The sequence below is a fragment of the Chaetodon trifascialis genome, chromosome 17, assembly GCF_039877785.1.
Source record: "Chaetodon trifascialis isolate fChaTrf1 chromosome 17, fChaTrf1.hap1, whole genome shotgun sequence".
NCBI lineage: Eukaryota > Metazoa > Chordata > Actinopteri > Chaetodontiformes > Chaetodontidae > Chaetodon > Chaetodon trifascialis.
In genome coordinates this window covers 21,124,727-21,149,956 of record NC_092072.1, presented here as the reverse complement: position 1 = coordinate 21,149,956, position 25,230 = coordinate 21,124,727, and the positions used below count along the sequence as shown (strand labels likewise).

Genomic DNA, 25,230 nt, shown 5'->3' with positions numbered 1-25,230 from the left:
AGCTCAAAGGATGCTCGAAAGTATCAGTATTGATCATCATTGAGGATCATTACACCTATATCATGTGCTTGAGTTCACCATAATGATCATTATAGCTGCAGTACAGTGGGGTCTAATCTATCATGTATAATACTCTAATCTAGCCCAAGTCCCAGTGTTGTGTCTTGTTTCTTGTGCTTTGCTTCTTATGTGTGACCAAGACAGAAATTGTCTTGTCAAGAATCTATACAAGTCTACCTCAGGTGTGATTTTGGACAGCTTGAGAACAGGATGTCCAAAAAACAGTATTGTATACTGTATATATTGTATTTTTTGTGTATGAAGTTGTCTCTTCAAGTATTTATTACTTTGTTTTTTTTACATCTCCTTTTTGATGTGATGCATTCTTTATCTTTATGCCTGTTGTTGCTGCCAGTATAACAAGAGACCCTATGCTAAAGACCAAAGTGATGCTTCTGAATGACGTACGAGACACACAAGAACTGATAAATACACAAATAAGATGTTTACTTAGATTCTTTAAATGAGAATCCATATCTTCACCTTCCAGAGTAGACAGGCTCACAGTTTTTGTCTTTCTGGGGACTCTAATACCAAGTCCACCCTCATTGTGACTGTGCTGACAAGGAATGTTTGGATTAAACATTGGGTATAATTTTAGTCTGTACGAGTCTGTACTCGTCATTGTGCAGAACACACGCTGTAGCCTTATTTAACTGAATGATAAAGTTTTTGAGTCTTTGAGTACAGATTGTCTCCCCACCTTATTTGACTGTTCACCCTGCAACTGATATAATGTGTGCTGCAATTTCATGGAAAATTAAAGATGTAACACAGAGAAGATTTGTGTTTCATTAATCTGTTTCTTGTACCAATTGTTAAACTTTTGCTGGACATGGATGCAAATTTCACATTTTGAATGTTATTCAAAAAAAAATTCCACAAAGAAGAAATCTGGCTGTGTAACTTGGCCCGCCACCCTCTGTGTCATTATCTCAATAGAAATGTCAAATTATAGGCTTTAGGCAGGATGGCAGGACCAGCACAATAGAGTGCATAAATCTGTGCAGGTGTTCATGTTATTGTGTCCACCCTATGTAGATGACAGTTAGGTTTCAGGGGGAGGACAGTGTGTGACCGCGTTTCACTGAAATTTTTTTTTGGGGAACCACGTAAAGCTAGCCAGATTTGGTCGACCATAAGACCGGAAGTGCTTTGATTTCATATCAAACTATATCGTTTGAATTTGTCACCTTCGGGAAAAATAGGCTGAATTTGCTATATAACAGATAATGGCGTTAATGGAGTTTGCCATTCTGCAACATGGGCCTGGCATTAAACTGTACTTACTATGCACACATGCTTAGTAGGGGGTTAGGGTTAGTATATATATATATATATATATATACACACACACACACACACACACACACACACACACACACACACACACACACACACACACACACATATATATATATATATATATATACTATAATGGGATTCAGTTTGGTGTAATGAGACTTCTACAATTACACTACCGGGACACGGTCATATTTAACACATACAGCACCAATTATTTCCGTACATTTATTGTATAACTCAATAATGTTTGTGAAAATATCCTGTAAAGGAAGTAATGTGGTTCATTTATTATTTTAAAATTGCTAATGGTCGCTGTGCCTTAATTTATTCATCATGAGTATACAGTAACTACAAAACGATTAGCGAAATGCTGTTTTAAAGACTGTTTTAAAGGAATGGAAGTTTCTGATTGACAACATTGGATTTTGATATTATTCATATATCGGAAAATTGTATGTGTGTGTGTGTGTGTGTGTGTGTGTGTGTGTGTGTGTGTGTGTGTAAGTGTGTCTGTACCGGCTGTTCTATTGTTCTTTGCAAACGGGAGTTTATTTTGAAATATGCAGCCGGAAGTCGTCTCATTTTGGCTCCCGCTGCGCTGTACTGCACAGCAGCTGCACGCTCTCACGTCCAGTGTTTGACAAAACCTCCTTGGTTTGACTGTGCGAGCAGAGCGTGTGCGGCGGTAATGGCTGCCAGGGAGAGTGAGGAAGACAACAAATGAACCCCTGAGAAACGATTTAAAGGTGAGACTGAAAAGATGACAACTTGCAGCATAACAACTGTAGCCTTTTCTACATTCAGACTGTTGTTTTGTCTGCTGTGGCTACTTGTCTACTTGGCTCGCAGGTGTGTTTGTATTGTGAGGAATGTGGTTGAATTTCTGCATGGCACACGCACATACACGTACAGGACAATAAACTGTCAATACCCAGTGCCTACCATGCACGCCTCCTCCATGCCCCAATGTTAGTACATTTTAAGAGCGAAAGACTCGTTTAAGGTTTGAATTATATAAGCTAGATGCAGACATACATGTCGACTGTGCTGGCGAGAGCTGGACTCTTTGTTAGCTGGTGTTAACGTGATTAAGCTAACGTTAGCTAACCAACAACATCGTTAGCTGACAGTGGCCAGGCCACATAGCTGTTAGCCTGTTAGCCAATCAGGCAAGTGGATGTCTAATTAGCCCGTTAGCCTGCTGGCTCTCATTCTTTGTGACAAGGAGACTTTCTCTTCTGACTTATTGGAGATGTCCATCACGTCCACGTCTAACAGTGTCAAGCATCTTGACATTAAGTTTAAGTTTTATGATTTGTCTACTGAATAGCCAAGTACAGGCAGGTGTTGGAGTTGGTCTGCACGCTGTCAGTGGCTGATCGTCCAGTTGTTTCAAGTGTGGTAGACTAGCATCATTAGTTTTCTTGCTGTGCTAACTTGATGTAGGTTTGGTAAAGAGCTAAACTTATGTTGTGCTTATGCTTATAGTTTCTTATTGAAAACAGAACAGTTTAAGGAATGTGACTTAAGATGTAATGGTGAAACGGTCAGTCTATTAATCAGTTAGTCAATCAACAGAAAATGAATCTACAGCAAATTAAGGCATTTATCAAGCATACTTCTGACAACCATACACATTGTCTTTCCTGCTTTTCAAATATGAAAATTTTTTAATTTAATTAAATTTTAAAATAATTAAAATTTGATATCTTTTGACAAAATCACTGTGCACTAAATGATGAATTGATCAATCATTAAAATGACTGACATATTAAATGACTATGAGAATGATGAGAAGTTGTTGCAGTTTTAAGATTTAAAGATAATTTAAACATGCTGAGCCTTAATTTCTTTCACATATGAACTTGACAAAGTTCTTCAGTATCTTTTTCTGGTTACTGAATTCTTTGTTCGAAAACTTTCTGGATTGTTAAAAATAATCAGTAGCTGCAGCCCTTAGAGCTGTTTTCTGGTCTGGCAGGTCTATCAGGGTTATGCAACTTCATAATAAGGAAGAGTGAGCCTGATGGCAAGATTTGACATTCCCTTTTTCAATGTACACTGCTTGCAGCGCATGCTTTCAGTGAAATATCAATCTCTGGGATGCATCACATGTTGGTGTGATGTGCATAAGCCATTACCTCAATATGGGAAATAATAAGCCTGTAACAGATACAGTTCGTGAAGCGTGTTGTCACTTTAACGCAGTGGTAGTTTTTGTGGCTCCGATATGTGGTGTGGTTGAAGTGTGAGATTTTCTTTTTGTTTTTTTGAGGGGTATTGCGTGTAGTGTTCAGATTCCTATAGCTGCTGTTCTTATATAATGTGCTCTGCCATCATATTAGGTAATAATAAGAGGAGCAGGAAGGATTTCAGTTGTGTCTATTAGGGAAAAAAAAAATTGTTTATGCTTCAGGGAACAAGAACACACATCAATTATCTATCGGAATGCCACCCACCTTCTCGCCCCAGCATACCAATCAACTGGCCAGTGTTGGGGAGCAGCTCGATCTGTTTAGTCTAGTAACACCCACGTGAAAACTTTAACTTTAGAGATTATGTAGCTTTGTTGGGGAGTTTTTTTAATGGGGCAGGAAACTTATAGAAGAATTTTAAGAAAAAACTAGAAACTGAGAATAAAAAGATATTCCTTTTGTGATTGGCAAGATGTCAGGTTTACTGGTAAACAAGAGAGAGCAAAAGGAAAATATTTGGGGATTGTAGACGTGGGGGAAATACCTAATATTCTGAATGATGTATTAAAAGAAAAGTTATGCGGCTGCTTGCTAATAAATGATGTCCAAATAACAGCAGCAAATACTAAACCTGTGCTTTAAAGACCCCCGCCACACATGTTTTAAGGTGTATAAAGTACTGTACTTTGAATAATAATTTATCTGATCTTGTCTTTCCACAAAAAGCTCAATTATCTTGTTAAAATCCTTAAAATTCATCTAATCCTTCATTTGAAATTCCAGAATCTAAGATGTGCAATAATTTTTCATTTCACAAGGTTTAACTGTTGGACACAAGATGTGCCCTCTTTCACTGTTAAGTCCATTCTCTGTGATTTCGATTTTCTGTAAGCACAGGGAATCCTCCCACTTTCAGCAGATGAATATGAAAACAGCCTTCTAGTTTCAAACTCTGCACAGACGTCATTCTGCACAGCAAAGCCCAAACATTCAACTGAAGGATCAGGGAACAAGGAACTTTGAGATTTTTTTTAATGTTAAACTATAGGTTTGCATTTCAAGTCTGTCTAATGTCGGCTGTCATATTTGTAATAATTCCTCCTAATCACACTGTAAGAGATGGATGGTAAAATCCAAAGTATTTTTAAAGTTTGGCTGAAGCTAATATGTTGCTTTGACAGAGTTACTTTGTGTCTTTGTGCTGGCTTTCACTTGTAGGTTTAGTGCTGGTGTATTGTTCAGGCATCAAACCTGCGGTAATGCAGTTAGTAATATGTACCACGATTTAGCAAGGAAACACTGTCTGTGGAAACACATAGAGGAAACTTTGAGCTTTAATCACTGCAATATACACACTTTGATCAGGTCAACTTGGGCTGCTTAGACCGCATGCTAGCTTTTGCTGAACTTCAGAATGAATTTGTTTTGCACGGCTTAAAGCTGGAGTTTCTCTTCTCCAGGCTGCACGTAAGCAAATGACACAGGTGTCATGTAAACTAAACAGAAATGGAATCAATAGAAACTAACCCCATGTTCTTTGTCCCCAGTGAGGACTAGGATGGTAAGCAGCCAGCCGAAGTACGAGCTGATCCAGGAGGTGGGGCGTGGCAGTTACGGCGTGGTCTATGAGGCAGTAGTGAAACGCACTGGAGCACGGGTGGCGGTGAAGAAGATCCGCTGCCACTCTCCAGAGAATGTGGAGCTGGCCCTGCGCGAGTTCTGGGCCCTCAGCAGCATCCAAAGCCAGCACCCAAACGTCATCCACCTGGAGGAGTGTATCCTGCAGCGGGACCAGCTGGCCCAGAGGATGAACCACGGCTCCAGCTCCCCGCTCTACCTGGAGGTGAGCACACAGGATTCACTGGAACAGGGTTGGGGGTAGTACAATGTAGTTTAACAGTAATCCTGCACTGACGCTGCATTCATGTCAAACAGTAATCAAACTCTAGTGGATCCTGATTACTTTATTTATCATGTTGGACAAGTACTAGCTGAATGTTTCATTGGTTTACTTTCCTCTGAGTGGTACACAACAGGACAGACAAGTTTTTGCAAAGTGACCTTGCTGTTAATGCATACTCAACAGAGTAAAAGCCTTCCATGGAAGAGAATGAATTCTGAGTTGAAGTGAAGTTAGGTGAAGGGTGGGTTGTGGCCTAATAAAGACACCTTCATGCATACCATGGCTGCCACACCCCCACTTCAAGTGACGGTGGGGTGCAAGGATGCTGCAGATGCTGCATATATTTTATTGGGATTGATCCCTGATCAATTGGTTACTGATCCTTTTCAGCTAATAATCAGTAAAAATATGTGAGTGGGAGATCAGATTTAATGATTTCTAATCATTGATTGTGGCGGTGGCACTATCAGTGACTAGTGAATCAATGACTACTTAGCGTTCGACTGGTTTGAATCCATTTTTAGTTTTGTAGTTTTAGTTTAGTTTTGTAATACCTCACGACAACTGAACTCCCACTTATTCTCCGAGTGGTGTTGTGAAGGGGGAGAGATAAGTGTTTCAGTTGTCCTTCCAGACTTACTATAGGCTTCTTGCTGCATTGCTCCTTGGGAGTTCTGTATACTGCTCTGTTGATTGAATGGACTAAAAGCATGTTGTTTACAGAGTAAGAAATTGATTGACCTTTTTGTGGTGATTTATTTCACACTGTGAAGTCACACAGCATTTCTAGCCACTGATGAACGAAAAACTTGAAACACATTGCTTTCCATATCAGGTCAGATCCAAGCAAACAATATCTGAAACATTTGTGAAAGTGTTGGTTATCGTGCCGGCTGTTGTAATTAGTCCTACATTGCCTACAAGTGCCTACATTGTGAGTCTTATAAAAAATATTGAAAGAGCAACATGGAAAAAAGTTAATATTCATGGATGTTGTCAGTCATTATTATTGTTTGTCATAATATGATTGGGGCATAGGGTTATGGTGCTGTAAGTTTTGAAACTACAATTCCCATAATGTGGGAGCTTTTGTGGGATCTAAACAGGAAGTGCAGTGTTGTCATGGAGTCAGTGACATAGCGGTGGGCTATAACTTTTTTAGTGTACATTTGTTTCCATTTTGGCAAATTGGCATCATTAAAAGTATGCTGAATTAGCTATTAACAGTGTTTTGTATGTAGCCCACCCCTGAATGTACCAACTGTCATTGGGTTACTTTGGTAGTGAAGAAAACTTGAAAATGATGATGATGATGATTCTCATGCAAGTTGTCTTGTTGTAAGGAGTGTCTTTTTATTTGGTTTGAAACCATTTAACAATGCAGCCTCTGGGCTAGTTAAGACGGAGTGGAGACATAAAGCAGACAGACATATTGGAGAAAATTGTGGTTGGATTTGTCACATTAAGATTTGATTCTGCCCTACTTAATGATTTCAAAATGAAAAAAATCATTTAAGTTTTGCCACAATCACAATTCTGTAAAAACATGTTTTTTCTTAATTTGTTCAATCAACAGAACAGTACAAAGAACTCAGAAGGAGCAACGCAACAAGTAGCTTACACTAAGTCTAGAAGCATGGCTGAAATGCGCAATATAATCCCCCCATGCTGTGTGCAGATAGACAGGAGGACACCGCAGGATTGTTAGTTCAGTGTCAACGACTAGAAAACATTAATCCTGATCTACAGATCATATGTTTTTACTGATGTAAAACCTACTGTTATATATCATGATATTGATTTCATCTATGCTGTGTTGTCCTTATGAGGCTCTAGGAATTAGGGCTGTCAGTGAATATTTTAAATTCAAATATGTAATCAAATTGTTAGGAATTAGGCGTTTATTCTGACCAAACTGGAGTTGGTGGTGATAGTTGGAACAGTGAAAGATGATGTTTTTTGTCGAGTTTGAGTGAAGGGTGTTTTACAGTGATGAAATTTCCATTTCTGTAAATGGAATCTGGTGGCTTTGGCAAGAGCGATGTAGCGGCTGTTTCTGGTTAAACTGGTTAAATTCTTGCCTCCATCAGCCACTTAGACACAAAAACATGGGATATTTCTGACATTGAAATCTTCCAGGACATGTGGACCTGCACCAATTGGAAACTGTGCACACAATCTCACTTTCATTGATTGAAAATGTAACAGGTCAAGCTGATGCGAGTGAACACGGTGTGGGGCATTATTTTATTTGTGTATTTTGTAATGTGTAGGTATGTAGATCTTTTCAAGACATTTACGTTGAAATAATATGTTAGTTGTCTCCTGTTTTATTGATTTAGGCTCTTATGGACATAACGCACAAAAATCATAGGTATTCAGATGGTTCAAGCCTGTGTGTGTGTGTGTGTGTGTGTGTGTGTGTGTGTGTGTGTGTGTGTGTGTGTGTGTGTGTGTGTGTTTTTTTCACATAGGTTCATATTGTGATTTATTTCAGTTTGGGAAAAACAACTTTGTTCAGTTTTATATTTGAAACACATTTTACAAATTAGTGTGCTATAATCATTTTGATAATTCATTTGATAAATCCTACATCGCTCATTTGATCAGCCTACTGATTGTGTAAGCCGGCAGCGCCAACCAGTCACTGGAACATTAGTTGTCTCGTTTAATCTGATTTGCTGTAATTACACATAGTTATGAATTCATCATTGGTTTCATTCCCAGACTTGGAAAGGTCTGTATCCTGCAGGTTTTCTTTCCTTTTTGATACACTTGCATAGATGCAGAGCTGCTGTGGCTCAGTAATAGTCAGGGAGGAACAACCACACTGTCAACTAGTGGAGAATTAAAGTGAGCAGAATTGTCAGGTGTGGATACCAGATAAGTATGTTACACCATCCCAAAATGAAACTAAACAGAAACCTCGCTCCCGCTGCCCTCCAGGCTACCAATATATGCTTTGGGTTAACTCTGACCAGACAGTTTGCTGTCTCACCATTACTATATGCTGCATCACAGACACAATAACTGGAGTTCAGACTTGGCAGTATAGATAGATTTTTTTTTTCTCAACTTTTGGACATTAACAAGAATGACCAAATTCAAAAGTTAACAGAAATCTCTTAAGCTTGCCTGATTGGCCATATATAACCATTAACCTCAATTATAAAGTGACTATATATAATCGTGATCTGCCCCAAACGCTTGCCTTATTCAAGACTGCGGTTGGCTTTACATCCCCGCCAAAAGCAGATCTTGTTAATGTCTGTAGACTGACTCTTTGCTGGCAAAACATAGGGCCAGACATTCTGTCCACAACTTACAGAGATAGTGGCACATTTCATAGGAAGGAGACAACAGCCAGGAATGCAATCCAGCTCGACCCTCTGTGATTGATATTTTAGCAGGCGTTTGAAAAACACTTGTTGGTTGGCCACATGTTGCTGTGTCTTAAAATAGACTCACACTATAATTTGTGTAATGAATTGGAAGCCTGTTTTGATTTGCAGAGTGTATCATGTTATCCCCTGACACATCCTAGATTACAAGGGGAATGTTTTTTTTTCCATCCACTCCCGACCACTGGTGACACATTGCTTCTGGCAAAGATGACTTGTCAGATTTTTCTGTGACAATGTAGACCTGGTAAGTTTAACATAAAGGTCAATGATTGTTCCTCTACTGCAGTTAGCCTTTGGCAGCAAGCCAGTTATAGGTTGTGCACACTCATGGTTATTGGGGTTGGAGATTACAGTTATGGAGACAGAGAATATCAGCACAAATATATGCATGTGCAATAAAAAATAAGCAGTTGAACCCCACTTTATATTCCTCTGTATGTGCTGGGGGGGGGGGACTCCCCTCCCCAGTCAACCTGTCTGCAGCCTGTCATGTCGCAGTGCCTCCCCGCTGTCTGACGGCGGGCACACAGGCAGTCTGCCGGTGCCTGATTATAGTCTGTCAGCGGCACGCAGGCTATTGTCAGACCATCCATTCCATTTTCTGCAGCGCTTGCATTGGACACTTTCCCAGAATCCCTTTATTCCAGCTCTTTTTTTATTGCTCTGTAATGTTCCAGTACGTGCTTACAGAAGAACAAATGATAATAGGGCAGAATTATCTGACCGCACCAACTGTGGGACAATGTGCATCTATTCTTCTTGGGTAGTGGATTCTTTGGGTAGTGGCATGTCAGGCAATTTGCAGCCATTTGTTTACAGCAGGGTTTCCACCAGGAATTGCCTACTACACATATTCAGAGCATCTGTGTTGCCTGTAAAGAAGTTTATGTCAAAAGCTTTAATTTGTGGTTTAGCCAGCCTCAACTGACATTTGAACAAAATTGTACTCATCAGTTAACAGTTCATCTTCAGCTGATGTTTTAGCTGCTGTCAGCAGGTACATATCTGACACAACGTTCCCTCGCACTTCATCTGAAACTGACATTTCAGAGGCACAGTTGCAAATAAATATTACTGCTATTACTACTATGATGTTATTTGGAATTAGATTCCAGTGGTGGCTGTGTAGGATTGTTTCTGACTCGTGTGATCCGATTTCCAATAACTCAAGAGCAATACATTCAAAAGTCAATATTTATTGAAAAACGATAGATGTAATGATTTCCAAAATTCAAAACATGTCTTGATAGAACAAAATATTGTGTTTCACATCATATTTGTGGGCATTTAGCCTCTCAAAAACATTTTCACTGCAGTCAAAGTATTTTCGCTCACACACCTGTGAGCAGCAATCTAACTGCCCCATGAATTACATTAATATAAGACCAGCTCATTTAATCCAATGAATCACTTCATTCAAGTTGAAGATTTTTTTAGTGTGATGATTTTCGTTGGAAAACCTCAATAGAAGCTTTGAATGTGAAGAAATAAACAACATTGGTATAGTCTTATTGCACATCAACTCCTTTCAATTGTCTTCATCTCTTTCTCTTAAACTGGTATTTCAACTGCGTTCATCTCTACAGGTGTGTTCAGACAGCAAGTGGTTACTGCTGCTTCCATTGTTTTTAACGTAAGCAACAAAAACACATGAGACCATGGTAAGCACAGGAGCTATATGAAGGGAAACATACAGTAACAGGAGCTGATTTTATGGACCCAAGTTGGAGACAACAGTTTGTGAAATTGGTCCATCATTGAGTGAGAGTGCAGCAGCAGCAGCAGCAACAGTGAAACAGGCTGCAATGTAATCCCTCCGGTGGTTTGTGCACTGTCAAGGTACGTCAAAGCTGCCAGACCCAATGTACAGAAGCAGTAATTATATCATCTGAAAACACACTCCATTCAAACTTGACAGGAACAAAATAGAACTCAACAAAACACTTGTGGTTCGTCTTTCCACTGTTCCAACAACCAGCACCAACTCTGGGTTCATATCATATTATCACATTGAAACCCATCTCCTGTATTTTCAGACACAAGCCGCTGTATTTAGCTGCGTGATGAGATTATTGTACAGCTCTGCAGTGTGAAGACATGTCAGCAGCCTGTGGTGTGCAGGCGGAGCGGAGCCTGGAACGTGTTGATGTTGCACCGTGCTCCAGCAGATTCAGAACACAGAATTGACAGATCCACTGCTTTCATCTTCCATTGTTTTGGACTGATTACACTTCAGCTGACATGTTCAGCTCAATGTATCATCTAAACCTGGATGATTCCAGTTCCTGTCATGGCTTGAACTCCATCTGAATCTCCAACTACTTTAAGTACTTTAAATTGATCATTCGACTTCATTCAGTGCTTACACATAAACTAACACTTCAGCTTCTTTCACCACTTTGAAAGCTTCTTCCACTTCTGGCATTTTTTTTAGTTATTTCAGATTTCCCAAAGGACAACGTTCTGCTGTAAGCACACTGAAACTTTCTTCATTAAATTTAGCTGTTATTCTTTAACAAACCTGTAGCTTTTATGTGTTTAATACAAAACACCATCTATCAAATTCCAGAAGCACATCCTATTTAATCTTAATTTAATGTGCGATGGATGAAACCTCACAGGTTTGTGGTCTGCTGTCAAAAAGGGAGATTAAATGAACTCAGTTCCTGCAGTAGGCATAAAAGATGAGAGGCCTCTCACGCTGCTTTGATGTAAAAAATGGCCCACAAAGGAAGGCGGGAGACAACATGTTATGAATATAAAGCCAGAGCAACCTTGCTTGTTTAGTTATGAGTGACATTTTCTTCTCCTCACACTGCAAAGCTGTTACCCACTGTATCAGTAAACATGTAAGCTAGACCAGACCTAAGTGATATAATCGTTTTGGTTCTGCTTATTTGTCTGTTGGGGTCTCAGGTAATGCTTTGTCTTTATTTCCTGTAAGTACATCTTATCATTTGATATTGCCAGTGACACTAGAGTCAAGTTTTTCTTCCCTGATTTCTGCCTTTTTCAGAGTGTACCCGTTTTCAGACAGCACAGCACAGCACAGCACAGCACAGCACAGCACAGCACAGCACAGCACAGCACAGCACAGCACAGCACTACTGTCTTTACCTGCAGTTATTTATTTATTTACTTATTTAATTTTTTGCTACAAGGGAGCATCTTTCTCCTGGTCATTCAGAGGCAGAGACACAGAAAAGCAAGTAAATCTTGCTCCTCGTTGGTCTTGCTCTGGCTACTATGGCCATAGCTTAATAGCTTGCCTTGTTAACGTTAGTTTTTTAGCCTACTTTAGCACAACAACCTCGCGTTTTACATGACTGTGAAAGAGCAAACTTGCTGCCTCAATCACACACATCACGTTCTTCCAAAGGTTTCAGAGTTGCAGTATACATGGATTCAGTGTTGTTAGGTTTGATAAATTCTAAAGCAAGCGAATACATTTACTTTATCTCAGTAAAGTTTAACAAATATCATGATGAGACTGTTTACCCTGATATTTTTAGCCACAGTAATCTCAGCAGAAAGTATCTGATACACATCCCAACTTGTGCAGTGTGCAGAGGCTGACTGTCCCTCAGCCATCACCGACGGTCTCATGTTGACTTTATTTTGTCTTCATGATGGTTTTCTTTTTCTGTGTTTCTGCTATAGCTGGTGGAGACATCTCTAAAAGGCGAGATCACATTTGACCCGTGCTGTGCCTACTACTTGTGGTTCGTCACGGACTTCTGCGACGGGGGTGACATGAACGCTTACCTGCTGTCCCGCAAGCCTAGCCGCAAGACCAACACCAGCTTTATGCTGCAGCTGGGCAGTGCCCTGGCCTTCCTGCACCGCAACCAGATCATACACCGTGACCTCAAACCGGACAACATCCTCATCTCCCAGGCTTGCACACCGACCGGTTCGTCTGAGCCCACCCTCAAAGTGGCCGACTTTGGCCTTAGCAAGGTCTGCTCCACCTCTGGGCTCAACCCAGAGGAGCCGGCCAGCGTCAACAAGTGCTTCCTGTCCACAGCTTGCGGAACAGACTTCTACATGGCCCCAGAGGTCTGGGAGGGTCACTACACGGCCAAAGCAGATATCTTCGCCCTGGGGGTGATTATATGGGCCATGGTGGAGCGCATCACGTTTGTGGACGTGGAGACTCAGAAGGAGCTGCTGGGAAGCTATGTGCAGCAGGGCTCAGAGATTGTACCCTTAGGGGAGGCCCTGTTAGAGAACCCAAAGATGGAGCTGCTGATCCCTGCCAGGAAAAAGAGCATGAACAGCCACATGAAGCAGCTGATCAGGGAGATGCTGTCGGCCAACCCTCAGGAACGGCCCGACGCCTTTGAACTGGAGCTCAGACTGGTTCGCATCGCCTGCAGAGAGCTGGACTGGGACACGTGATGGACGAGCAAACTGGCACCCACAGACTCAGCTGATCAAGCACATGTGCACATCTCATCAGCTACTGTTAAATTATGTGGTCACATAACAGGGGATTATTGTTTTTTAACTAGGGAACAATAATTAGAATAGTTATTGTTTGTATCATGGCTTACACTTCATCCACTGTCCAAGCACATACAGGCCTCTACTAGCTGTGTCTTTATATTGAAGGGGAGAGGTGCAACACCCACCGCTGCTGCTGCTCAAAACTGCAGCTTAGTCTCAGGCTAATCACATCACAGCTTCCACTTTCTCCTTACAGAATCACTCAAGCATGATGGAAGAACAAAATGACCCCAAAGGTCCTGGACTCAGTTAAAATTGAAAGTCAAAGTGACAGTCAAACAGTTTGTCTACAAATGCCATCTTGGACTTGGTGCTAATTTTAACTAAATGCAATATGAGACATTATCCTGTGATAATTACAGCGTACATTTATCCAAAGGGCCAATATTGAAACACAATCACCTCAATATGTGGAAAGTTTTTGTGAAGCCATTTACGGCTTTGACAGAAGCTGACTCACAAACTGACTTCAGCCTGGTATGTGATCACCAGCATTGATATTTATGTCAAGATTTGATTCTGTTTTGGCATCAAATGCAGATATGCCCTGAATGCTCAGGTAATAAAAACATACAGCATGATGCTATTTGGAGACAAACTATCGACTGTCAAGGTCAGTTTTGCTCAGTAGTCTTGGAGGGGAAAAATACCAAACTTTGGTGCTTGAAGATAACATTTTTTTCTGAAGTCTGCTTCGTTGGTTGTGTGGGTGGGGGATAATTTATCAGTAAGTGTCCAGCTAGCAGGTGCTTGGGGTTGGTGTTTTCCCCTTTCTGCCCATTACAGACTTCAAGATAAGTTGGTGCCAGACACACCCTGTACCAGTATAACAGAATGTATAATGATCAAAACAGGTCACCTTTGTGTATATAAAGCCTTAAACGCAGAGACACAAGTTTAATGACAAAGCACCTCACACAGTTGATGAGTAAGAGAGCCTAAAGGGTACAGTAATTCTGGTTTACTATATTGCTACTTGGGTCTTATTTTCATTGTGTTGCCCATCATTCCTGTCGTTGATGATAACAGTGCTCACCCAGTTAATTGACCGTTAGCTAAACCGTGCTCACCTTACTTGATGTTGCTGTGCCTGTCAAGGTTTCGAGCATGGCTCATATGCAGTTTACGTTGATTCACCACTTAAAATTTGGGGTAATTTATGAAAACTTTGAGTCTGGAAAACTGGTATGAGCCACTGAGTTTGCCGTGTTTTCCCCAAATCCAATAAATAGCATGACACACCATTTATTGCAACATGGTCTTGTGTTTCCACCAAACAGTTTTGATATAGTACCCTTGAAAACCTATACTTAACATGTACTTGAAAGTACCTAAAAATACACTAGATCTGTTTTGCATTTGCACTACAGATAGATACTTTTTAATGTAGCCAGGGTTGTTGAACTGGACTTGGTGGAAACATGGCTGTACTGTGATACTGTAGCATCTGTGCCACACAGGCTGCCACACAGTGGATGTGTGGATCTGTCTGTAAACCCACATAATAATGCACTTAGCTCACAATTTCAAACTAGCTCAGGCTATAAATGCTGTGCAGCATTTGCCCATGCTATATTCTTGTCCCTATGAGAATAAACATTTATTAAAAGCAATGATAAGCTAACTCTTGGCCTTAGAAGTAAAATAATGCTTGGGTACTACAGTATGTTGTATGTGGAAGACAAAACAATGGTGTCCAGTAACTGTCTTTAGTAACTGTTAATCACAGTTTACAGACTGGTTTGAACTGCCAGCGTTAGTCATTGGACTCACTCTGTTTTTCTGTGTAATGAGAAATTATCGTACCAATATTTCAAATGCCCTCACTTTCAGTTTCACTTCCAAACATAGTGGTTTAGGTAATCTGGATAAACGTTTGGCTTGTTTACAACGTGTGTACAACCTTCATTGTGGCAGTGTCGCCGTGTTCATCTCAGCTATGAGTTTGGCAAGTACAATGTTATCATCACCAATAGAATAATGTCCAAAACTCTGAAAATAAAAGCCAAGTTGTAATACACCAGAATTATCCTTGAACAACAAACTCCAAATAACTGAGCACACTACAATAAGGCAGGCTGGCCTACATTCAGAAGACTTTGTGGAGTGACTCCCCCACACATGGCAAACAAATCTACTCTTGAGAGAAATCCGTATGTTGCCCAAACATAGATTTAATTATCTGAAGGAGGGCTGCTTGTACTACAAGAGCAGTGACATGAATATTCAAATCTGAGTCCATTTAGAGAGACCTGAATGAGTAAAAGGGGTGAGGGATTGTGTGACTCTCACTGAAAACACCTTTATTATGTTTATATTTATTCCTCATAACTATCTACTGCATTACATGGAGGAGCTCTGTGAGGCTGGATTCAGTGTGATAACTGCATCGGTATTTGTTTACCAGGCGAATACAATGTCAGCCAACAGTCTAGTTATGCATGCAGTGCCTCTCACCTTCAGGGAAGACGCGAGAGAAGACACCAGCACACACAATCCTCCATGAGCCAGAGGATCTCTTGCCTTTTTTTTTTTTATACATAATACTGTTGTGTTTAACTTGATCTCCTCTCACTGTGTCACTGCTGCTCGTTTCCTTTGGCTCTGGATCTTACAGTAATCCCTTTCTTCATGCTTCCGACAGGCTAATTCTAAGCCTATTAAGTTGTTGCAGCACTTGGCAGAGGATCATGCTCGGGACCCCTTTTGCCTTTCAGGTCATACATAATTCGTGCACTTTTACAGGAACCTATAAAACCAAACAGTCTCGGTTTCTTCATTGCTCTCCAACCCTGACTGAAAATTTCCATTGACTTGTTGCCAATATTTACCTACTACACGGCCTTTAGTTCTCCCCTTAGCTTCCTGTCTTGATGCAATTGAGATTTGCCTTATTTCTGAAATTCACCATTTTCTCAGTCATATTGCACTCAAACAGAATTGGCAGAAGTTGTGCTTGAGATGTACGGCGTTTCACCAACCCTCATTGTCGTGCTTTGGTATGAATAGCAATACCACAAATCAGTATTAAAATGCCTGTCTGTACTACAGGACCTCTACGCTGCTTTGGACAATGTTGCTTTGCTTCAAGAATGTGGTATTTGTGGCTTTCTGTTCATGAGCAACAAAGTTTGGACTCAAAGTAGGTCACCCATATCCTCAGAGCTCCAAGCAGAGGATGATGGGTAGAGTCATTTCCGGCCAGATTTCTTCCTTCAACCCTTCTAGACAAGAGGGGGAGGAAGAAGACATGGCTTCCTGTGAGGTTTGAGATGTTTGCCAAACAAATGCTAGGTCCTGGGGTATTAAGAGGTTTCATCCTTTGATTTGTTGTATTAAATTCCTTTGCACATGTGTAAATACTGTATAGGATCAACAGGGGATGAACAAGGTTGATGTATATTTGAGTGGATGTGCTCTGTTTTCAAGAGCCTGACTTGTTTGACATGTAAATTGCTGTGATGGATTCAGTTTTACTTCAGCTCTTAATTAAGCTTCAGTTTACTTCAATCATGGAAAAGATGTGATATATTTACAGGTCAATACTGTCGGTGTGCTAGTGATAATTGTATATTTTTCATTGGCCTGTTTGTGATTTTGTGTAAGCAAAGCTGATGTACTACATGGGTCAACTCCAATCATCTTTCCTGTCTGGCACCGGGCTGTTTGGAAACTCTTCTGTGGAACTCTGGGACATCAGTCAGACGTCACCACTTTACTCGCCCTGATCCAGGACCACCATACAATGTACCACCTCCCCCTCGGACATTTCACTCACTGAGTGGCTCATTGAATTTGTTTATGGGAAGAATGTTAATGCTACTGCTAGCTTCTGGCCACTATTGGCAGCAATATTTTCTTTTCTTTGTGGCTTTACACCTGCCTAAGCTCATTTCCCCACCTTATACGTCAGTAAGACGATTGCCTACCATTCTTTGAGATCACATTGTTTACATTCTTCCTGAAACAAATGTTATGAGCCTCACAGTGACTGAAACATCCTGAGGAGCTACCCATCAGGGCTGTGACTCCTAATACGAGTCCTGGATCAGGGCCACACTTGCCATAGAAAATGTACTGTGGCAGATGAAGAACACACTTGGAATCGTGTCAAATAAGCTCTGCACTCACAGCCAGGCAGACTTCTGCTCTCACACTTTTGTATGAACAATTTTTGCTCTCATGTCATTGTAAGATATTTTGAAGAGATTAAATGAAGTTTATCAAAAGTGGTGTGAACACCTGTCAATCACTGTTGAATTGATGGATTTTTAATAAAATGAATTGAAATAATAAGTGAATTGCTTGAAAGAAATGAAGCATTGCCATTTCCTCCTCAGCTCATTGACTTCAGTCCTGCACTGCATCACAGGTAATTGCTGTAATTCAATTCACCTGATGGCCTGGACATAAAGAAGCTACCAACAGTTAGCTTACTCCCTTAGTGCTTCCAGCCTGTCAGCAACTATGTAAGTCAGCCTAAAAAAAATAAATACAGCTTTGAACAATCATTTATTTCTTACTTTGGTTTGCATCTTCTGCTTCTACACAGTTTAGTCAGTCCCCTGGTGGAATGACCAGCCACAAAAAAAGGATATCAAAGGTGTGTTGTGTCGATAGCAGAAGTACAACATAGGGATGTAACGAAAATGTGTTCATGTAACTGGAATGGATTCCTCTTCTCCCTGGTGTTTCCACAGAGGGCACCTGTACAGATTTTGCCCTGCACTGTGTCTCAGCTGCTGTTTGCTTCTGAAGTCAGCAATGGTACCTTTGCCATCTGTGACTGGGAGCTGAACCAGGTATGAGCAGCATTCTAGGTGAAGGTATGACAGTGTTCAGTCAGTCACAGGTCCGAAAGTTGACTTAAACATGAACACCAATGACTTCTGTCTTCTCTTATGTATTTTAGCATTTTGATTTAAAGGTATTCTCTTGAAGACCAAAGACAAAGAGTACAGTCATATATGTGTGACTCTGAAAGGTTCACTGTGGCTTGGGCTAAATTTTATTAGCACTGAATGGACAGCACTGAATGGACATTGGTCTGAGGATAACTTGGTGTCCTGAGTCTTATTTGCTTGTGTTTCCTCTCGCTGCAGGTGTCTGTAGTGGGCATCATCAGAGGATATGCTCCCTTCGTGACAAACATCCAGTACTCTGTGGATGACATGACAGGCCCACCTTTAAATGTGAAGCAGTGGGTGAACACAGAGGCCAGTAGCATCAACATGCTCTCTCCAACTGCAACTGGAAAACAAATGTGCACTGTTTTGGTAAATGATCAGTTTCTGTTCCTTTCAGGACTGTGCTCTGATGTCATTTGCTTCAGTGGGAACATATGTGAAGGTTATTGGAAGTCTGCACAGTTTCAGTGTAAGTAACACAGAGTTTAGAGATGATGGGCTTTAAAGGGAAGTCGACATCTTTTGATTTTGTGACAATATGTATGAGCCATTCTTTTTGTATGTTGCATCAGGGTCAAAGGTCATTGCTGGCAATGAATATCTGTTGTATCAGTGACCTGAATGAGATCACATCCCACATGTTGGAAGTGGTACAAGCCCATGTGCAGCTTTTTGGAAAGGTACAGTTTCGACCTGAAACTCTAATCTTATTTAAAACCTTTCTTTGACCATTTATATCCCACATTTGGAAGGTATTCAGTGTCTTAACTGCTGACATTATTTATTGGGCAGAATTCAGACTGAGATATGAAAATTTTCCACTGAAACCCAGAATTGAACATTTTCATGGATATCGTACTTGAGTTTGAATCACTTCGGGTGCAGAAATGTTCAACTTAAATGGTGTGTTGTTGTTTATCCAGGGATTTGATATGAATATGAATACCACTGCTGCCTCACAGTCTGCAAGAGTCCTCGGGCGTAGATATGGTGGTCATCCCAAAGGCATCGTACCAAACTGGACGTCCACCATCCAGGGTCAGGTTAGTCGATTTAAAGGGTCACTTCAGCCAAATCATATTTTCATATCTTCTGTCTTTGCTGGATCTCTACAACAGAGGTGTCGAGTGCAAAATTGGCATGACCCATAGAGTGACAAAAGGTGGAAATGGAACTGGAACTTTCCTTTTTGATGAAGGATCCATATGCTCTTATAGCAAGACGTTTGAGACGAGTGCTTTGGTGTGAATAACAGGAAAGTTAAGTGATGTGACTTTTGTTTAAACAAGTTTCTTGTAAAAATTGAGGAAATTTTGTGTGTTTGTGAAAATTTCACATCATGTGAAAACATAACTTGTTTTGATAATGGCAGCAATGGCAATGAATGACAGCAGGGTGTCGCTATGACAGAAAATAATGCTCAGTGAGGCGAATGGATTTTCCTTTTGGTGGAGTTTACTGAATCAGATTACATAATTACAATATTTACAAAGAAATGCAATGCTACACAAAGTATTTTTTTTTAATTGCACAACAGCAGCACACTTCCAGGAGCTGTCCTCACTGAATAGTTCATGAGACAGTCTATGGTGAGGTTAGCCTCAGTTACCATGATGTTTTCTCTGGAACGGCACATTGCTGTTGACCACGCTGGAAAAAGGAATCCCCAGATTGCCCCAGATGAGATGCCATGTGACGTTGGATGTATGCACTATGTGCATTAAAGCCCCAGTCCATACTAGTCCTTTTAGCATTAGCTGGGGGATGATAAGTGACTAGCATTCATTCATTCAACCTTTATTTTAACTCCGAAAATACATTGAGGTAGAGACCTCATTTACAATGTAGCCAAGTAAAACAATAAAAACAAAAGCACTTAGACATGGAAAAAGCCAATGACATAAAACTTACATAAAAATGAGTAAGAGGAAAGAGCAATAAAAGCCATAGAAGAAGGACCCATTTAAAATAAATAAGATAAACAAAAGCAACAACGATGAGTAAAAACAGTAATACAGCAATATCCCATGTGAGTCTTATCTCTCCACATGCTGCAGACCTGGTTATTATTTTGTCTTTTTTTTCCCCTACAGAACTTCCCTGGCTCCTGGTAAATTAAGATCATGTCTTCTTGAGCAGTGATGAGCACCATTTCAAGTGGACAGAACTGCAGAAGGCTGCCCAGAGACCAATGAAGCATCAAGACATCACTGTCCTGGATTACGTCTGATCCAGATGTGCATGCTACCCACATTCTTACCCACATAAATCTTAGTTGTTTCAGTTAAATGTAGTTATAGCTTTATGATGTACCGTAGCTGATTGGTTTATCTGTCTTGGCCTGAAGATGCTGAAACTGTTAAAGGGTTTATAGTGTATCATTTCCTGTGAAGAGTTACTGCACTGATGCATTGCTCAGGCTTTTTTTTTAATTTTAATGTGTATATATCATTTGTTTTAGTTTGTGGGTACCATGCAAATGATGTCATGATTGTTGTAGATAAAGAATTACTGGAAGTTTAAAATGCATCTCCTGCCCTCTGTTTAAGACCCTTCATTTAGAACTACTACAGTCCTCAGTTTCCCAAATTGAAGACGGAAAACAGGAGTGAAGGTGGCAGCAACATTTACTGTTCAACAACACTTACTGTTGAATGTTCATCCTGGTCAACACTGCATGAAGTTTGCATGTTGGGTAGACTGTAGCAGTTCCTGTAACTTGAGTTCAAACACAGTTATGACAGTCAAAATGCTTGATATGAAATTGAGACAATTTCCAGGGTTTGTTGCAAGAACTGCCACATTTTAAAATACATTGTCTATGGGATAATTTGCTAATGAAGAGCAAATGAAATCCCATAACAAAAAGCTCATTTATTATTTTTTTTTCTCCATCGCATGGCTTACTGCCCTTTCAGTGGTGTTGCAGTTGTCAAGAACCACACAGACAATGGTTTCAAAAGTGTGCCTACGTGTACTTTTCCTAATAATAGCTCATTTTCTGAATATGTTTAGATGAGCTTTTTACGTAACTCACAGGAGTATCTCTGGAGACCCCAAGTGAACAAACTGATCTTATATAGGCCATGAAAATGTGCTGTAAACAGAATAAGGCTCATGCAAGTCTTAGAATCCCAACAGTAGCCCATCATGCCAGTTGTGAGAGTCAGGTTTAAGGAGATAAAGAGTCTTGTAGGGGTATCTGATCTAGAGCTGGTTTGTGTCTACAGATCTTAGTTGGCATTGTAGACATGCTAAGCCTTCCTTAATAATGATCTCAGTGAGTCATATTGTCAGCTATGGATCAATCTCCATTACATTTCTGTCACTGATGACATCAGAGGTCAAAACATTGCAAAACATTTGTTACTGATTGGTCCAGGGACCTCTATCATACATGACATGCTTTTTGCTGTCTGTGCTCTGAGCTATAATTGTCCAATGGGAGTTACTCTGCAGGTAATGGACTGTAGAAATATATTTTGCTATATTAATTTAAATGTTGGAAGCAAAGCTGCTTCATGGCCTGAGGACACCTAACACCACACAGCACTCCCACTTACAGCGTGTGTTCATGGGTGCGGCTCGTTGTGTGTGTGTGTGTGAAATGATATTATGCAAGTGAAACTGACTATTACGTATCATCACAGCAATGTCTGGCTGTCTGTGCTGAACTAGTCCGGGCAGTTCACAGGAACAGTGTGCAGTCTGCAGAGGGAATGAAGTTCCAGGAATCAAAAACTAGAGCTTTTAATTAAGCAACCTAATCTGTGGTTATGGCATTACCTCTTCACCCATCATCCTCATCGGGCCAGCATCCTCACATTAACATGAAAGCAGATTACATAAAACTTTCCATTTTTATTCCTCACACAACTACTTCTGTCACTTTCCATGTGTACAATGACTGCAACATTGAATGTCTTCCAGGAGCCTTTCAGTTAGTAAAGATGCTGTATTTAAAGGGAATAATACAGCGTCAATATCTGCAGAGTTTGTGGATAACCCTTTTGTAATTCATCAGCCAACAAACCAAAATTGCCGGAAAAAAATCATATCTTGCCTTTATTCCAGATGTATATGCTAATAAGCTGTGATTCCAAAGGAAAGCTTGTTTTTGTTACCAGAGCAGGAAATCTCCCGCAGGCCTTCACCTGGATGTGATGAAAGGAGACATGCCAGTGGAGGTGAGCTCAATTAACTCCTGTTCATCAAACTGTGTTGTGGCCTAACTGACCTCAGACCTGAACTGAGCAACCTGACCACAGAGGTAGGACGTGTGCTGGGTGCAATCTGGGGCCAAAGTAAACCACCAAGAGTCTAAGAAATGCTTCATTTACAGTTTCTACATGAAATAATCCGAATCAGAGTCCCTTTACTAACACAGGAAACCAAAGTCATATTTTCAATGCCTGTTTTTCTGCCAGTGATTTAGCAGAATGTGTTGGACTGTGACATTGGTACCCCTTTGCACTATATTTCTCCACCTTTATTTTTATTTATTTATTTATTTTTTACAGATATTGTTCATCCCCTCATATTCAACAAGTTTGGCAATAAAGCCCATTAAGAGTCAACCCAGTAAGACTGTTTTTGTGAAGAGCATCAAGGACCATCCTTTCTAGCCTGGTCTGATTCCCAGGGTCAGGGTTAGGGCGTCAAATACCAATGTTCTGTCACGGCCCTCAGCGTCTCACAGACATAAAGCTCCCTTTAGTGTCTGTATGAGATGGCTTTCGCTCAGGGGACCACGGTTTGTGCTCTGTGTGCGAAAACGATCTTTTCCTAAACCTAACCAAGTAGATTTGGTGCCCAGACCTAACCAAACTGTGAGCGTTTGATGACCTGGAACGAGAAAGTGTTGTCCTTTCATGAAATATATGTCACTTCATTTATGTAATTGTGGCACATGTTTTAATGTGGTATGTTGCCATTTTTGTCTTCTATCATTACATGGCCTGTTCACATATCCAGCTAACACAGAGCAACATTAGCATTCATTCGAAATCACCTTTCATCTACTTTCCAACAACTCCTGAGAAAATGACCTGGCTCTTTAGCTGCTGAATGTTCCATTAAGTTCACTGTTAGCCTGTAAATTTGTCTGCTTGTCGTTTGGAGCTGGGCAGGCAGTGTTCAGTGGGTTTATCAGAGCTTTAGCAAAGTTGTGTGCTATAAAATCCAAATAATGAGCTGAGAGATACTAAAGCGCTCTGCACAGCTGAGGAACTGCAGAGTTATTTTGTAATTCTGTGGGTTTATCACTATGTGTAAATCATTTTACATTACATATTCCTTGAGAATTGAAAATATATATTGAAAATATATGACTTGAGATCCATCGTCTAAAATGCCAGTTTCTGAACTTCTGTTGATATGCATTAGTTTCTCTGGTCATAGTATAAAAAGAGGTAGAAAAAAGTCACATCGGCCAGTTTTCTGATGTCATCTCTGCTATTTGTCTCTTTTCAATGCCTCACTATTTTCCTTCCATATGAATGAAAACAGTCCTTGGCTGTGCTGTTTTTTGTTCAGCACATGGGACTTTCCTGGGATGAATACGCCTGGAACCACACAAGTCCCAGCAGGTTCCATTAGCCTCCACTGTGTCGTTCGGGGCATCTGCACGAGTCCACATTCTCAGGAAGAAAACCCAGACCCAAGGCAGAGCCGCACCAGGGGAGCTGAAGGCAGGGGAGGATGAAGAACTGAAAGCCCTGCTGGGATTGCCTGAAGACGAGATGGAGATAGACGTGTGCAGATTCAATCTTTGTTTGCTACTGTTGGTTCTCAGCAGGGTGTTAAAAAAAGTCTGGATTCAAAGAGGAATCCTTTTTTTTTGCAAAACTCCTGAATGTGAGCAGCTCCAAACTTGAAATGCATTTGCGAAAGAAAAACTGCATTTCTTGAGATCTGACAACGCCGATGATTGACAGCTGTACAGATATGAATAATTCATAGCTGCAGGTTGGTGCTGGTTTTCATTTTAGACAAAAGGAGGTAGCCCCACAAAGCAAATCTAAAGTCCAACAGCTGAGAACAAAGAGTTTGGTTTTACAACCCCCGATTCCAAAAAGTTGGGCTTCTGTGTGAAACATAGATTAAACAGAATGTGATCATTTGCGAATTCTTTCTGACATATACTAAACTGAAAACAGCACAAAGACAGTGAATGTAATGTTTTCCAACATTTTTCAACTTCATTGATTTTAGTAAATATCTGCTTATTCTGAATGTGATGCAGCAAAACGTTTCAAACAACTTGGGACAAGAGCAACTTAAGACTGGGAAAGTTCGGAATGCTCCAAAAACACCTGTTTGGAACATTCCACAGGTAAACAGGCTCACTGGTAACAGGTGATAGGATCATGATTGGGTATGAAAGGTGCATCCTGGAAAGGCTCAGTCGTTCACAAGCAAGGATGGAGAGAGAAATTTTTGGGATTTCATTTACAATCCATAATATTATTCAGAAAATCTGGAGAAATCTCTGCATGTAAGGGGTGATGCCAGAAATCAAAACTGAATTCTCGTGATCTTTGATCCCTCAGGCAGCATTAAAAGCCAACATGATTGGCCACAGGATATGACTGCATGGATTTGGGAAAGCCATTGTCAGTAAACACATATTGTTGCTAAATATACAGATGCAAATTAAAACCAGCTGTCATGATCTGGTCTGTTCCGTTTTGCCACTTCCTGTTTTATTTTGAAGGCTTCCCTCATGTCAGATTTGACTTTACTTTCTGTGTTTTCCCACCCTTGTGATTGATGTGATTCATGTCTGCTGCGTCTGATTAGTTCTCCTCCCCTGTCTATTTCAGTGAGTGTGTTCCCTTTGTCCTTGTCGGTTCATCCTTTGTATGTGGCGAACCTGTTCCTTGTCAGTTTGTAGACTATTTCCTGTAAGAGATTTCCTAGATTGTAGATCTGCACCTTACTTTTGT

General features: G+C 40.5%; 1 protein-coding gene and 1 pseudogene across 1 annotated transcript; both read left to right on the top strand.

Annotated features, from left to right (window-relative positions):
* Nucleotides 1–1,940: 1,940 nt before the first annotated feature.
* On the top strand, nt 1,941–14,023 carry pdik1l (PDLIM1 interacting kinase 1 like). The gene is made up of 3 exons (XM_070985189.1): nt 1,941–2,111; nt 5,108–5,403; nt 12,528–14,023. The coding sequence occupies exons 2-3, from the start codon at nt 5,119–5,121 to the stop codon at nt 13,266–13,268; spliced, it is 1,026 nt and encodes a 341-aa protein (XP_070841290.1). The 5' UTR covers nt 1,941–2,111; nt 5,108–5,118; the 3' UTR covers nt 13,269–14,023.
* A 3,926-nt stretch (nt 14,024–17,949) lies between these two features.
* Nucleotides 17,950–24,873, top strand: LOC139346173 (replication protein A 32 kDa subunit-A-like; annotated as a pseudogene).
* Nucleotides 24,874–25,230: the final 357 nt, after the last annotated feature.